The sequence below is a fragment of the Atractosteus spatula genome, chromosome 6 (assembly GCF_055471065.1).
Source record: "Atractosteus spatula isolate fAtrSpa1 chromosome 6, fAtrSpa1.hap1, whole genome shotgun sequence".
Classification (NCBI taxonomy): Eukaryota; Metazoa; Chordata; class Actinopteri; order Semionotiformes; family Lepisosteidae; genus Atractosteus; species Atractosteus spatula.
Genome location: NC_142711.1, coordinates 25,692,202 through 25,706,726, shown reverse-complemented (window position 1 = coordinate 25,706,726; position 14,525 = coordinate 25,692,202). Strand labels below are relative to the sequence as shown.

Below are 14,525 nucleotides of genomic sequence, written 5' to 3'. Positions count from 1 at the left end.
ATATCCCACCTTTGTTTAAAAGAACTAAGAACTACATTACTGGGGATACAATTTAACCCATTTTATCATTTATTTTACTGTATATGTGTCGCTGGTAACAAGCAATAACTTCCAGTATTATTTCAGATAATACTTGGATTATAGACAGAACCTCAATGCAGCAATACTTTTACAGTGTATGCGCTTACAGTGATGCAGAATTGTTTTTTCAGCTGCGTCTTCAGAAAGCATACAATAATTCTTTATGTTTATGGGTTTAAAAAAGACCATAAATTAGTACGGTTTTCATGTTGCATTCATTTGATTTGCCTTTTCGCGATTTTGATATTTAAACACTCTAGTCTGCTAGCAATAGTATTCTTTTAAAGTATGCTCTTACAAGCTCTCCAAACATAGACATAAGACAAGCTGCAAGGGCAGCAAAAGCCAGAAAAGGTAATTATCTTTCATCATCCTTAATGCAGTTACTATGCACAAGTGTAACTCCTTTAGTTCACCACTTCAGGTTACATACACACACACATGCACCACTTGACTTGCTGAAAGGCCATTGGAGACACAAAAGAAGCTGTAAACATACTTGGCTGCTCTCTGGAGCATGTAGCGCTCCTTTTTTAGAGAGACAGGAAACGTGGCTTTTGAAACCAAGTCCAGATCACACCTGTTGTTTACATTCTTGAGCCTGTGTGTCAGTGGGTCTGTGTCAGGATGTCTGTAATAGGTGCTGAAAAAGGAGACATTGATAGTTGGAATTTCTCACAGAAACGGAGCTTTCAAATATGAATTACCTATCAAGAGGCGTATAGAGACATTATGTTACGCAAAGGACCTGCTGATATTCCCAAATTCACCTTGAAAGTGCTGCATGCCTATACAGTATATATATATACAGTATATATATATACTGTATCTTTGCTGTGGCAAAATTAAAAATGTTATACTCACGCAGATTGTTTATGGTATGTGCCATACTGCCTCGTACACATTAAAGGATTCTAGTGCAGAACCAACATGTTACTTGATGTGACAGGTGAGCTGTACAGCGAGGGGATGACTGACTTGACTCTTGTTTTTTTGGAAAATGGACAGGAGCTGTTAGGAGATTAAAACTGGCATCGGAGTTCCCGTAACCTAGGAAAGGAATATTCCACTTTGCATCACAACATAAGCAACATGAGCTGATTTTATTCTCCCAAATCTGTTGAATCGGTTTTGCAGTTGAAGAGAAGTCCTATCCCTAAAGAGAGACAGAGATAAACATTATCTTTGACTTTCCTGCATGAGGGTGGTTGCAGTGGTATGGTGGATTCAAAATTAAACATTTTATTCAGTGATTGAAAGCTTCTTTGGAAAGGGGGATCCTTAATTTAGGAGGTAAACAATTCCAACCCGAGGACGTGTTCAAGAACATGTAATATTGTTTCTTCATGCCTCTTTCCATAGGTGCTGAATCTTTTCCTTGCTTTATTGCTGAGCTCCTTCAGTGCAGACAACTTATCAGCACCGGATGATGATGGGGAGATGAACAACCTTCAGATAGCCATTGCCCGCATCCAGCGTGGTATTAACTGGCTCAAGCTAGCCATCTGTGACTTCTTCAATGGAAACTTCAAGAAAAGGCGGCAGAAAGCAAAAGAAGCGAAGGCCATGACAAAGTTGCAACGTCTTGGGAACCACATAGAAGGGAATGGAACCATGGGAATCATAGGTCGAAATGGAGAAAAGTATGTAATGTCTGATGGCGACAGCTACATGACTAATCCCAATTTGACTATCAATGTTCCTATTGCCCCCGGGGAGTCAGATGTGGAGTTTCCAGAGGAGGATGAACGAAGCGAGTGCTCAGAGGATGAGGAGGTCAAACAGGTAAGCTCTACTTTTGATGCTCAAATTACCTCTTGTGGTAACATGAGATTTAATGTTGTACATTATGATGGCACATAATGATAATGTTTCCTGTTGCACAATAACTGAAATTTGAAGAGCAAAAGACCATTTTCCTCTCTATTTCCTTTCATGGAAAATTAAGTGTTCCATATTTTCTTTTCTAAGTTGCTTTAATGAAAAGGTGGTAGTGGTGTGAAGTAGTGGTTAAGGACTTTGGACTCTGTTGGACTCTGGTCTCAAGGTTCAGGGGTTTAATGCTGTTGTTGTACTCTAGAGCTCCAGCTCATGCCCTGTTGTATAACCAGATATCCCAGTTGTTATGGAAAATGATCATTTGTTCTCAATAGTGTTACCTGGCAGAACAACAGAATAAAAAAAAGATTATTATAGAATTAAACTAAAGATCACAGTTTTTGGTTGGGCCTTCAATTAACAAATACAAATACATTTATCGAAAAACTAAATTCTATCTGAATTCTAAGATAACATTTTGCTTGTGTATCTTGTCAGTTACAATTTTCTAATGCCAACAAATATAAAAGACAAAATAAAGCTCTTATAGAAAAATGTCAAAGTTTGCCACTGGCACTGGTCTTTGTTCCATACAGTCTTCAACTATTAAATAATCTGGTGCAGTATTTACGTCAGTTAAGGAAGAACTACTATAATTGGTAAAACACCTCAAACAATAAAACAGAATGTGTTGCTATGTACTATATGCATTTTCACAAAATAAATTATAATCAGTTTTCTATGTCATCTGCATATGAAAAATCAATCTATTAATTCTGATATAACCAATTAAAGTCTTGAAGGGGTAGTCAAGAGCAGGCTCACTCTGCCCAGTACAGAATTGGAAAAATTCAACAGGATGAGAGAATTATGTAGTCTCTATATAAGCAGAATACAGTCCTTATCATGAATCTAGTGTTTATGCAATATGCATATTATGGGTAGATTAACTAACAGCAATCCTATGGTTTGCTGGAAATATCAGAATCTCATAATGTACTGTCATCATTAAAGTGCCGGTGTAGCATAACAACATGCACCCTTCAGGGTTGTGTCTGTATAGACACAAAATACGCATTATCAAAAATACCATTTTAAATAGAAAAAAGTATCGATGTAAATAGCAAAACAAAGAAAATTCACGATATGCATTTTTCCAAAGAAACAGAATGAGGTTATTTGATTTTACTAGTAAACGCCACTAACCCCCACCAGCCAACAATATAAAAATAAGGTTATCTATTAGAGATAGTATGCTTTATCACACCATTATGGTGGATAGCTCTCAAAAGGTTATCCTCTTGTTGGGCTCAAATATGTTTATTCTGGAGCCTATTTGCTTCATATCGGACTCATCACACCTCTCATCTCCCACTTCACAACATTCTAATTAATTCTTTAAACTAATCCCCTCATCGTGGGTTCCAATAGGCTTACCATATTTGCTTAAGCTACTGCATAGCTATTATGTAGACTCTTGGTGTGATGTCAAAAGCACAAAATGTGGATGGTTTCTGATTTAATTTTCATCTTGTTTTCCTTGAACAGCAACTTTCATGTGCCCAGAAAACATATAGAATCATTGGAAAAAGTATTAGTTGATCTTTGACACTTTAAATTCAGAATCAATTTGAAAATGAAGCAAAAATTCAAATGGAGACCTACAGTATACAGTACCTTGGCATTTCTCATTAGAATTTAGGCAGTAATACTGTACTTTGTGAGCACAAACTGGGACAGCCATGGGTTGCTGGAGTTAGTCATGGCCTATACGCCATGTGCGGAAAAACAAACTTGTAGCAGATTTTAGGGTAAGGGTTCATAGAAACTGATAGGATACTTGATAGATTAAGTGTGGCCACTTTAAGGATAACTGATTATAGTAATTACTGGAAATAGCTGTCAGTGGAAAATGTATTATAGGATTCTCCATCAGACTTCAGTTCTCCTTGTCACTCCCAACATCTAAGTAAAGACATTTGGGAATCACATTGAACACTCTGTTCATTGCTTTATTTTTTTAATCTTTGTTTACAGCTCTGTTTTATGTGAACTATGACATCAGACGTAATCATGTCATTCTGAATGTATGATATTCCTTCATCTACAGAGGTTTGATGGAATGTTTCCGTAGAGATAAAAATACATGCCGACTAAGATGGGAGCTCTTGAAACAGAATAGAATGATAACATGGATTTCTTGAAAATGCTCTGTTCTTCCTGGTTTTACCAAACATAAGGAGTATGTATCTTCTTTATTTATCCAGTTGAATTGTTTCCTAGACACTAAAAAGTCTTTCCAGTTAAACCCATAGGAACAGACTGCACTTTGAATCATCAAAGTGACAGATCATCAGTTTAACAAGAGCTTTTCACTCTATGGCTGTGAGTGCTCTGCCTATTATAGAACATTGCGATAATTAACCACATGGAATTTGAAATGAACTGTACTGTACGGCAATAGAAAAGAATGAGCATGTACTTCAGTAGTTTACAAATCCTCAGACTAAATTATATGTCAGGCACGCCACTCAGGGAAAGCTTTATGAAGACCTTTTCTAAATATGCTCATGTTAACACTTGACAAATAGTTCAAGTTGGGTTAAAATATTCATATCAATACACAGTTAGGTCATATGAGTTAATTATTTGTAGTAATCAAATTTTGGAAATGTTTAATTATGCAGACCTCTCCTTTGTACAAATATATATCAAAATATTTTTTGTTGTGAAGATGTATTTGTACCAGATACAAATAAAAATATGAGTCATACCCCATGTTGTATTTAGTATAAGTGTGACACATGTTTGTGGAAAGGATAAATCTGTTTTTTCATACTCTTATATGTATTATTGTCAAAATCGGTTGATGCAAATTGTAAAGTGATTAAAAAATATTTTCTTAAACTTGAATTCAGTCTTGAAAAATGCTCTACCCAGTTGCTATTACTATTGGCTGCTATGATCTTCAATGTTTTTTGTGTGAAGCCAGATTAAGAAAAACACACGGGCTGCTGTTTGTAGATGTAAAAGAATATACAATATACAGAAACTGCATTAAAAACATACAGTGGGAGTAAGCTTGAAATTGAGTTAGATTGAAATATGCAGAAAACAACTTAAATAAGTTCTCAAAAAAATTGACAAAACAATGTTCAAAGTTTTTTTCAAGACTACGTCAGACTGATGCAAGTTAAATCACAACATCTTTCGTTTACAGATACAAATAAACAGTAAAAAGGTAAAAGATGACATTTTGAACAAATTATATGGCATATAACATTAATGGAACTTAAGAATGTCAGCATATTTGCATGTTTTTTCTCAATTTCCCGAATTAAGAACCTCACTGAGATAATCATTCTTGTGGAAAATTATCCTGGTTATGTAGTATCTATAGTGTAAAAAACTATACCACATTCATTTCAGAAACGATTTATTTTTGATCTTCAAATTTTCTCAATGGTGGTTAACATTTTTATTTTGTGGCAGTAAGCGCTCGCCTACGGGAACAGATTGCTCCTGTATGAGTAGAACAAGGATCTTTGTTCAATTATTGTATGTTCCCCAAACTAATTATTATTACAACAACAGCAATAATAATAATAAATTGTATACTGAATGTTTTTTATATTATTGTTATTAAAAGTACCGATATTATTAATGTTGTTCTAATTAATACGTTTCTCATATCTGATTTAGTCTTTAGGGACATGAGATTTATAATGTTTTATTTAATCAAACATTAGTTATTGAATATGGAGGACTATACTTCCAAGCAGCCTTTAACCTGTTATTTATTGTGTAAAATTCTTTGGTTTAGACATGATTGTACTTTCCATAAAACGTGTTTAATACACAGCACAATGCATGACATACGATTGTATGAGTCATTCTCTAAGACCTCCTGCTCACCAAAAAGTCAATCCATATAAAAAAAACTGAAATTAATTCAATAGAATTACCTCAAATCAAGAATCAGTTTTTCATTCACAAAAGAAATTAAATATATTTAAGCATTATTCGCACAATGCAGATATGACGAAGTGAAAAATATTATTTTCACATTATTGAATAATGAGTGAAACTACTCTCATTTTGTGTAACACAAGAAAAAGACTTCTTTGTCTTCTTTTCTCGAGCAAGGGTTTTCACCGCTTAGTGGTTAACAACAGAAACATTACCAATAAAAAGAAATCCAGTTCACAGTCCCACTCTGTCAGCACAGCTCTGAGCACTGGGGACACGCAGGATGAAATCTGCAGAGAAAAATAAATCATCTCTTGTGGAAAAGTCAGGGTTTGACATCCGCCTGTGTGACCCCTACTACCAAGCAGTGCACACGGAGCTCCGCTGTCAGAGACAATCAAGAGGCAAGCACCTCATGTGATTAGCTTTGATTTTGCAGCAGCTTATTGTTTCAATCAAGCAACATCTTCACTCCTCTTTAAAGTCTGCAGACTCAGCTTAGTTTCCTAAGCCTGAAGATGAAGCACTGAGACGATAATAATTGTCTATTGAGCAGAACAGAGTTTATTTGTAAAGAAACTGAAAAGCTGTGCTATAATTTTTTTTTCTTGCAGCCTGAGAGTGCAATGTAATTTTCTGTTTTGATTCGTAAGGCTGCCATGACTTTCTGGGATGAAATCAAAAACTTTTTTTATTGGTTATGTTTTGCATTTATGGTAACATGGAATTTCCAGATGGTTATAAAAAGATGAGTGAAGCCGAACAGAGCAGGACATGTAGTCTTTATACAATTTGATACCAAACTTGTACAGTATGTACCAATGAAAGCCGTTACTTGATCTGTCTGCCGCATAAACATGTTTATTGTATCATTTCTCATCTTTTATATTTTTGAATATGTTATTGAGGAAGAAAACAGGAAAGGAGATGAGGAGATGGTTTTATTATTGATCAAAATGTTTTTGTTAACTGCTGTCAACAGAAACAATGATGTGAACACTAGCTGGCATGCCAGGAGCCTTTTTTATTCTATGCTGAGAAAGCACACAAACATAAAAAATCTCATCATGAATCATGAAATGACAGTGACATGGATTTATGTAAGATTATATAGAATTATTCTCCGGAATGCTCTCTGACTTTGAGCCATTTTGGTAAGCGATCATGAGAGAAAACATTTAATTTTGAATTAACTCTTGACATAATAATATTATTATAATATTATTATTATTATTATATGTTGACATAATAATATTATGTCAACATAAAAATGACATAATAACTTGATGTAAATCAAATCCAGTCTCAAATGAAATTATAATGAATTAAGTCAATAAAAAAAAGGTTTTACATGGACTAGATCACTAAGGTGGTTTGTCCTTTATCTTGAGAAAATCAAAATTTTACCAATGACATGATTTACTATGTTGGTCTTTACAGAAACACCAAATTACATATACACAAACTGCTTGTCCAACCGTAATTCTCAGAAATTGTAGCATAATTAAAGGTAAAGAAAACAAGTATTTTAATAAAACAGATAAATCATTTTTTATTTGCAAACAATACATTATCAATGTATTCCATCATTACATTAACATGGTCAATTAATTCTAGCAAAATGTTAGTTCTTGAGAAAATGTTTAATAAAAATTATGTTAATGATGTAGCAACTTCTCTTAAATTAAAAAAGAATCTTGGAAATACAGTAGTAATCAGTATAAAAATTGCTTTTCACAGAAACTTGATTTAATAAAAAATACCTTGCCTCATTTTCTAATATCTTTTTTTGCCCATATAACTTTTTTTATTTTTCGGTGAAAGATAATTTTCCGCCAGCAAAGAGCTGATTCCTTTAACCGAAGCACAGGCAGTGCTGTCATCCCATTACACTTTTCGCTTACACCATTGACTTTGCTCCTGAATTAAGAGGTCTTGACTCCATGAAGGATGATGTCAGCCTATCCTTCAACACATTGGTTTGGTTTTGTCACTGACATGATGGCAATTTTCTGCAGGAAGAGTCTTTTTTTTTCTTTGCCAGCCACCCATGTGACCGATTGTGTAACAAGACATCCCTCGCAGGGCTGGCTCTTTCATAATCATCACGTTGCTCGCACAGCCTCATTGAGCAAGCACAAAAAAGAGCACGACTGATACAGTAATTGAACTTGAGTACCTCACACCCTTATATATAGCCTTCAGGAGCTGGATTGAGAAGGGGGCACAAATTGACAACATTAGGAGGGGAGTTTTAAGGGGAGTATCCAAAGGGAAAAGTGTATTGTTCATTTAAGCTATGCCTGGAGAATAGAACATGTTTTTCCTTGACTCAGGTGTTTGGGAAAGCTTTCTGTGGGTTTTTCCGACAAAAGGCTAGAAAATTGACTGCCTTGTGTTTCTAATGACTGTGACGACTTCCCTGTATTGTCCTGATCTTTGTGTGTTTCAGCCGCTGCAGTGATGTTAGTCACCTCTCAGAGGTTAGCAGTTCCACTGCACTCTCTCAGTCAGCTGGCTCTGTGACAAGGCAGGCGGCAGAGTCTTTCAGGGCACAAAGCAAGGGAGTACAAGTGATCCCCATGCAACAGATTAAAGGGCCAGCATCCCATATCCTGTTCTCAGGAGACAAATTAGTTGCCAGGGAAATAGGAAAAAAAGAAAGGCAACCCTCTGATCATCTGCTATTTCAGCTGTGTACAGAACACATTGAATTCAGTAACAGAAACTGGGGACTGCCCTTTAAAAAAAATAAAGTGGGTCTACTGTCCTTAGTAAAACAAATTCAACTTTATACACTTTTAGACAGTGAACGGTACGTTTACAGAAATAAAATTGCAACAATTAATTTCGGAACACAGAACTATAACACCAGAAAAAAGGTATGTTTTCACTCTTACCTTTGTCACTCTTAAATATTTAGGATTTTGGTATAAGCTCCTTATGGAGGTTTATAGCTCAACTCTATTTCAATTCAAGGTTTATGATTTTCTGATTTCCAGGCACTGTAGAACTCTCCTATTCATATTATGTGTCTCTGTCACATTCATTAGGACGGGTAAAGATCCAGAAATCCAAAGCATTGTATAGAACGTGTTATCTAAAAAATCCTAATATGAATGCATGTATAACCGTGAAAATATAATTGTTTAAAAAAGGTTATTTATATTATGCCAATTTAAAATAAGGACTCAAAACTAATTAAGCAGGAGATGATAAAGTTTCATTGAAACAGAAATTACATTTCACAAATATATTTAAAAACATGACAATATTGGAAATACCATTCCACAGCTCTGCGGATTTGTTCAGGTTTAAAAAGACTGTGGTATTGAGGTAGTTCAAACATCACACAGTAGATGGCAGTAGTGGTGAATTTCCTCAGCCAGCACTAAGTCAATAATCATTGAAAAATATAGTTTTAATTTATTTTATTTTTTCTACTATGAATCCAGTTGTTATGTTAGTTCTAGGAAAAAAATAATATAATTTAAACAAATTATTTTTGTTTTTATTCTTGCCAGAGTGGTGGTATATGTAGATCTGAGCTTCTACTGAATATAAAATTATAGAAGTTTGTTCACTTCACTGAAGACTTTGCAAAGCTGGTGCATTGTTTTTACATAAATGTTATACTGGTGATAAACTGTAGTAAGCACTCTGAGTTCCTTTGGTAAACAGTATTCATTTTCATGAATATTGCACCAAGCTCAATAAAATAGCCAGATTGTTAATTTTAACAGTATTAATTTTTCAGTATTTTTTTTCATTCAGTGACAATTAAAAGTAAAATTAAACATAACATGTAATTAGTTTTAATTGCAATAATATGTTTTTACTGAAAGCTATTTTTATTTCTGTAGAAAACAGTTGCATACCTGTAAGCCAGGTTTAAGGTTTAGGTTATGGAAAATAATTACACCAGCTGGATTGTTTCTCTTCTTCAAGATTACTCTGTATCCTAAATTCCATTTATATTGTTTTATTTCTACATTGTATTTCCTGTAGCACATAACAGACGTTTAGCACTTCAAACGGAGTGAAGGGAATTGTAACCACCTTTGTTCTAATAATGAATGCCTAGACAAAACAGCTCAATACAAATTTGTGAATAAAAGAATAGGCACATCTTAACTGCTTGGATAGGTTTAATTGCATTTTGTGATGTTTACACAATGTTGTAGTGTCATAGTTAACCTGAGATGCTGCTGTCTAAACAATGTCTCCTGTAGCATTGACTTTTCCTCATTGTATTTGTCTCTATACCTATATATATACTTTACAGTGTACTGTATTTTAGGCTTTTGTCTCTGGAGAGCATATCAAAAAACAAAATATTATGTTTAATTCCATATCATTATTATTTGTTAAAGAAAAAAAAGCAAGTTTTCTAAAATCACAGTTTCACATTTTCCTCTACGTATCACTTTCCCAGAAGTGGCCCGACGGCTTTTCCTGGAATCGGTATTCGGCATTCTGTAGCCTCCTCACAGATGGCATCTGTTTCTGTGAAGGGTGGCGTTCTAAGCCACTGATGTGATAGAACCAAAAAGAACAATCCCATGTATTTTTCTCTTGTACACAGCCCACATCACTTGAGGAAATTTAAAATTGTTTTTGATACCATGATAGTTGTCCTTTAAATCAATTAAATGTATTCTGTCATTGCTGTTGTGGTGTTCATTCATCTAGATTCCAAAAAGTAAGGCCTGTGTATTAAGCATGCTGAATTAATTTAACTAAATATAAATGATTAACGCGGAGATGGCATTTCTGCAACACATGACAGACCAACCCAAAAAGAGAACAGACTCAAATATTTTAGTGTTAACCACTTTTCCTTTTGTATCCTGCAGCTCCTAATGTGTATGTTTGTGTGAAAAACTGACATTAAATCCTCCTGCTGAAATGGTGGGAGATAATAGGACTATCCCATCCTGCCTACGGTGAGGGTGGTGGAGGAAAGGGCAAGCCTTAGTATTGTAGGGCTTTAAATGTGTGTTTTTTTCTACAGGAAATGCACAATGTGTTCAGATCAGGTCTTGTTCAGTCTATTTTGAGATATGAGGAGGTGAAGTGTGATGCCCAGGGTCTTGAGTATGAATTCTGAGCTAAGATGCAATTGGATTTCTACAGAGTTACCTGGAAACAGGATGATGTCAGCCATCATTCGGACTTCCTCACAGTCTTCACTGAAAGCCACAGTATCTGTGTAATCCATTGTCTTCATTTAATAAAAAGTATGTGGTCATGCTGTGTAAGTGGTACAGTACGTGTGTACAGTATATACTTACAAGTACTAGCTGTACTACTCAAGTGTTGCACGGCTGTTTGTAACGCCATCCTCTCCACTGTGCAGGACTTGGTTGATGTGGGAGTTACATCCTGGTGGTTACAGTTCAGATACTGCTACCCACAATAACATCCTTCCTCCTCTTTGAATAATTAACCAGGTAAAGAGTGCCAGTGGCTAACATATGTACCTGTTTAGGTTTGCAAAGGGACATTTTGTGTGACTGGGTATGGGAGGTGTCGCATGTGGCACTACTGCCTCACATCGCTAGGAACCTGAGTTCACTTTTGGGATCTGTCTGTGAGGGGTCTGCGTGTTCTTTCTGCGCCTTCATGGCTTTTCTGTTTCCTGACAGAAACATGCAAATTAAGGTACTTATTCCTATGACTCAGCTGTGTAAGCATGTAAAAAGAAAAAAGATGAAGCAAAAAAATGAAAAAAACACGGTGCTTTGGCTATGGAAAAAAACACTTTGTTTTTATCTTCTTTTATTCCTTTTTACCTCTGCTATTTACTTTGTAGTTCCCCTCTCTAAACTTTAAGTTTAAATATATTTATTATGTTACATACATTGTTTTAGTAAATTTAGTTCAGTACAGCTGTTGTCTGCATTGCACCAAAATATCTTAAATGTATTTTTATGTTACAAACATTGAAAAAGATACATATATAAACAGCATATACATGCATTATGTAATATTCAACAGGTTTACATTTAATTATGGAGCCAAATCAGAATATGAAAAATAAAGATATATATATTATATTATAGAAGTTCAGGTGGGTATCTGCATCAGCATGCATAGTCTGCAAATACTGTATAAGCATTATATATAACTTACTTTGGGTTTAATACATTTGTAAAAAACTTGTCAGAGGTTAACCCAAAAATGCAAAGAAAGCCTTTTTCCACTGGACAAAATAGCACTAGAAATACATTCCATTCCACATTTTGTTTGAATTGCTAAGTGTATGTGACTCACTGCAATTCAAACAGACATCATCCAGTTGTATATAAATCAGTACATACTGTTATAGTCAGACAAGGCTTTTTTTAAAAAAAGAACTGTCTTCATTTTAATGATTATAAACAGATATACATCGCCATGTGTACAGATGTACATCGCCATGTGTGGCTTAAGGAGAAGTAGTTAGATTGTTAATAAGCATATAACCTAGTGCTAGCCTTTATTAATACTGCCCAGTATAGGTCTGAATTCCAACTCTCTCATATCATTCGCATTGGATGTTTCAACAACAAAGCATTAAAGATCATGAGCAGTAAGCTCTAAGCTGCAGAAAAAGAGGAAATGAGTTTCTACATAAAGTATGTTGTAAGTCAGACCTATACTGTCATGAAAGCCTCATCCTGGGTATTAAATCCCTCTTCTGTACAAACAGACTTAGCCAGCTGTACAACCCCCACCTTTCCTACCCCAACCCCAAGCCCTCCTCCATCCAGTTCCAATTGGCTTGTTCAAAGGTCTAGAACAGCCTCCCATCTCAGACATTAGCAGTTTGTTTTTGCAGTATCTCTGAGAAACTATTACGATACTATTATTATTATTATTATTATTATTATTATTATTACTGAATGGAAAAAAGTTAAATGTTAAATGTTTAAAATCTTAAATGTTACCCCTTTAGTAAGTAATAATATTACTTGGCAAGTAGTGTTAAAAATGTGAAAATGTTAATAATTGAATGAGTGTACTGTGAATCTGTTCCAAGTTGTGGCCCACAAGGCTATTTTGCAAAGAGAAGGGCAGTAAAATTGTAAACACCCGAAAAAAGATAAGAGAAATTTGAGACACCAGTTATACTAATTAAGAAGCCGTGATAAGACATTTACATTTCATGTGTGGATTTGTGAAATATTAATTGAAAGAAATCTCGAATTCCAAGGTTATATGGCAATGATGCCTCTGATTTTAATTTGCTGGGTTAAGGTTTAGAAGAAGTCATCAAGGGTTAATGTAATAGCAATTCTTCTAACAGGTAATCTTGCCATTACTGTCATGTTAAAATAACCCTACAGCTTAACACTCTGTCAATGGAAGAAGCATGGCTGAGCCTCCAGTCATGAGTCTTATGCTTTAGTCTGACAGTACAGTATTTGCATGCTAATCCCCGTTCAAGAGGCCCTGTTAAAATCCTTTCGTACATCTTGCGACCTAATAATAATCCTTCAGACACACAACCTCAGGTTATCAAATACAGGATTATACAGCGGTGTTATTGGATTGCACTGACACCTGCAAGGGGTTTTCTCTGTTGTAATCCAGATAACGTGTGTTAAATATTGTTATATTACAGGACTTAAAAGAAAATCAAATTACAATTGTATTGAACTCAAAGTGATATAATGATAGGATTGTCTGGAGAGACTGCATAATGCTACCAAACAAATACAGTGGTAATAATAAATGGTACAAATTGTTTATTGTACTCAATTCCTGGTTAGTCCTCTTGTATTTAAACACCTGTGCTGTATTGCCAGACTCGAATAAAGCACCACCAAACAGAAGGTTAAAAAATAACAGGAATGTCCATGGACAGTTATATGTAGTAGTTATGTAAAACTAGAATCGATATCAACAGATTAGTTTAGCAGGGCATAACTGTCAACGTGATTATGAATGAATGATCCACATATGTTTTCTATTGTTCCTAAAACCTTCAGTATCAGAGCCAACTGTACAGACCTTTGGGTCATGTACAATATGCATTTATGCGGCAGTAGATTTCTCTGGTTGGGTGGCAGTAGTATGTTATACCGGCCCTGAGTTGCAAACTAAAAAAAATAAAAAGTTACCAATATTAAAAACTGTGTATATTTTTTATGGAAAAAAACATGCACCTCTTAAGTTCCATCATATCTAATAAATTGAATCAAATAATTTAAATAAAGATATCAAACAAAAACAGAAAATACGGATTAAAGAATCATACCAATTTTATGTTTTTAATCTGAAGTGTGTCAAAATAAAAACAATTTAAAGTTTGTATTGGATATAACCCCCCTGTTTATTAGCATAATCCTGGCCATATTGATGCACAGACCTGATCAGCCTCTGGACAGTTTGCTGTGTTATTCCATTACACAGACAGCTGGTGAAAGCTTGGCCAGTTGTAGTGGTTTCCTGTGGATGATATCAGTGAGTTGCTTCTACATTTGCTCTACTGGACCCAGGATAGGAGAACCTCAGCACAATAAGTGATCACTTATCTCATTAAAATTATTTGTATAATTGTATTAATTTATGGTCTTGCTTTATCCTTCTGGAAAACACTTCTGGATTGATTGGCAGAAATGGAAAACTGTTGACACTGTCAGTGCAGACCAGTAGGGATTCTCCCCATT

At 34.9% G+C, this 14,525-nt stretch overlaps 1 protein-coding gene across 1 annotated transcript in view; it reads left to right on the top strand.

Moving 5' to 3' along the window:
* Positions 1-14,525, top strand: part of scn5lab (sodium channel, voltage gated, type V-like, alpha b) — a 170,741-nt gene that overhangs the window by 118,258 nt on the left and 37,958 nt on the right. Inside the window, exons 16-17 of the mRNA XM_088918724.1 lie at positions 1,444-1,866; positions 14,499-14,507. Of these exons, the coding sequence (XP_088774850.1) occupies positions 1,444-1,866; positions 14,499-14,507 (432 nt within the window). The remainder of the gene's footprint in view (positions 1-1,443; positions 1,867-14,498; positions 14,508-14,525) is intronic.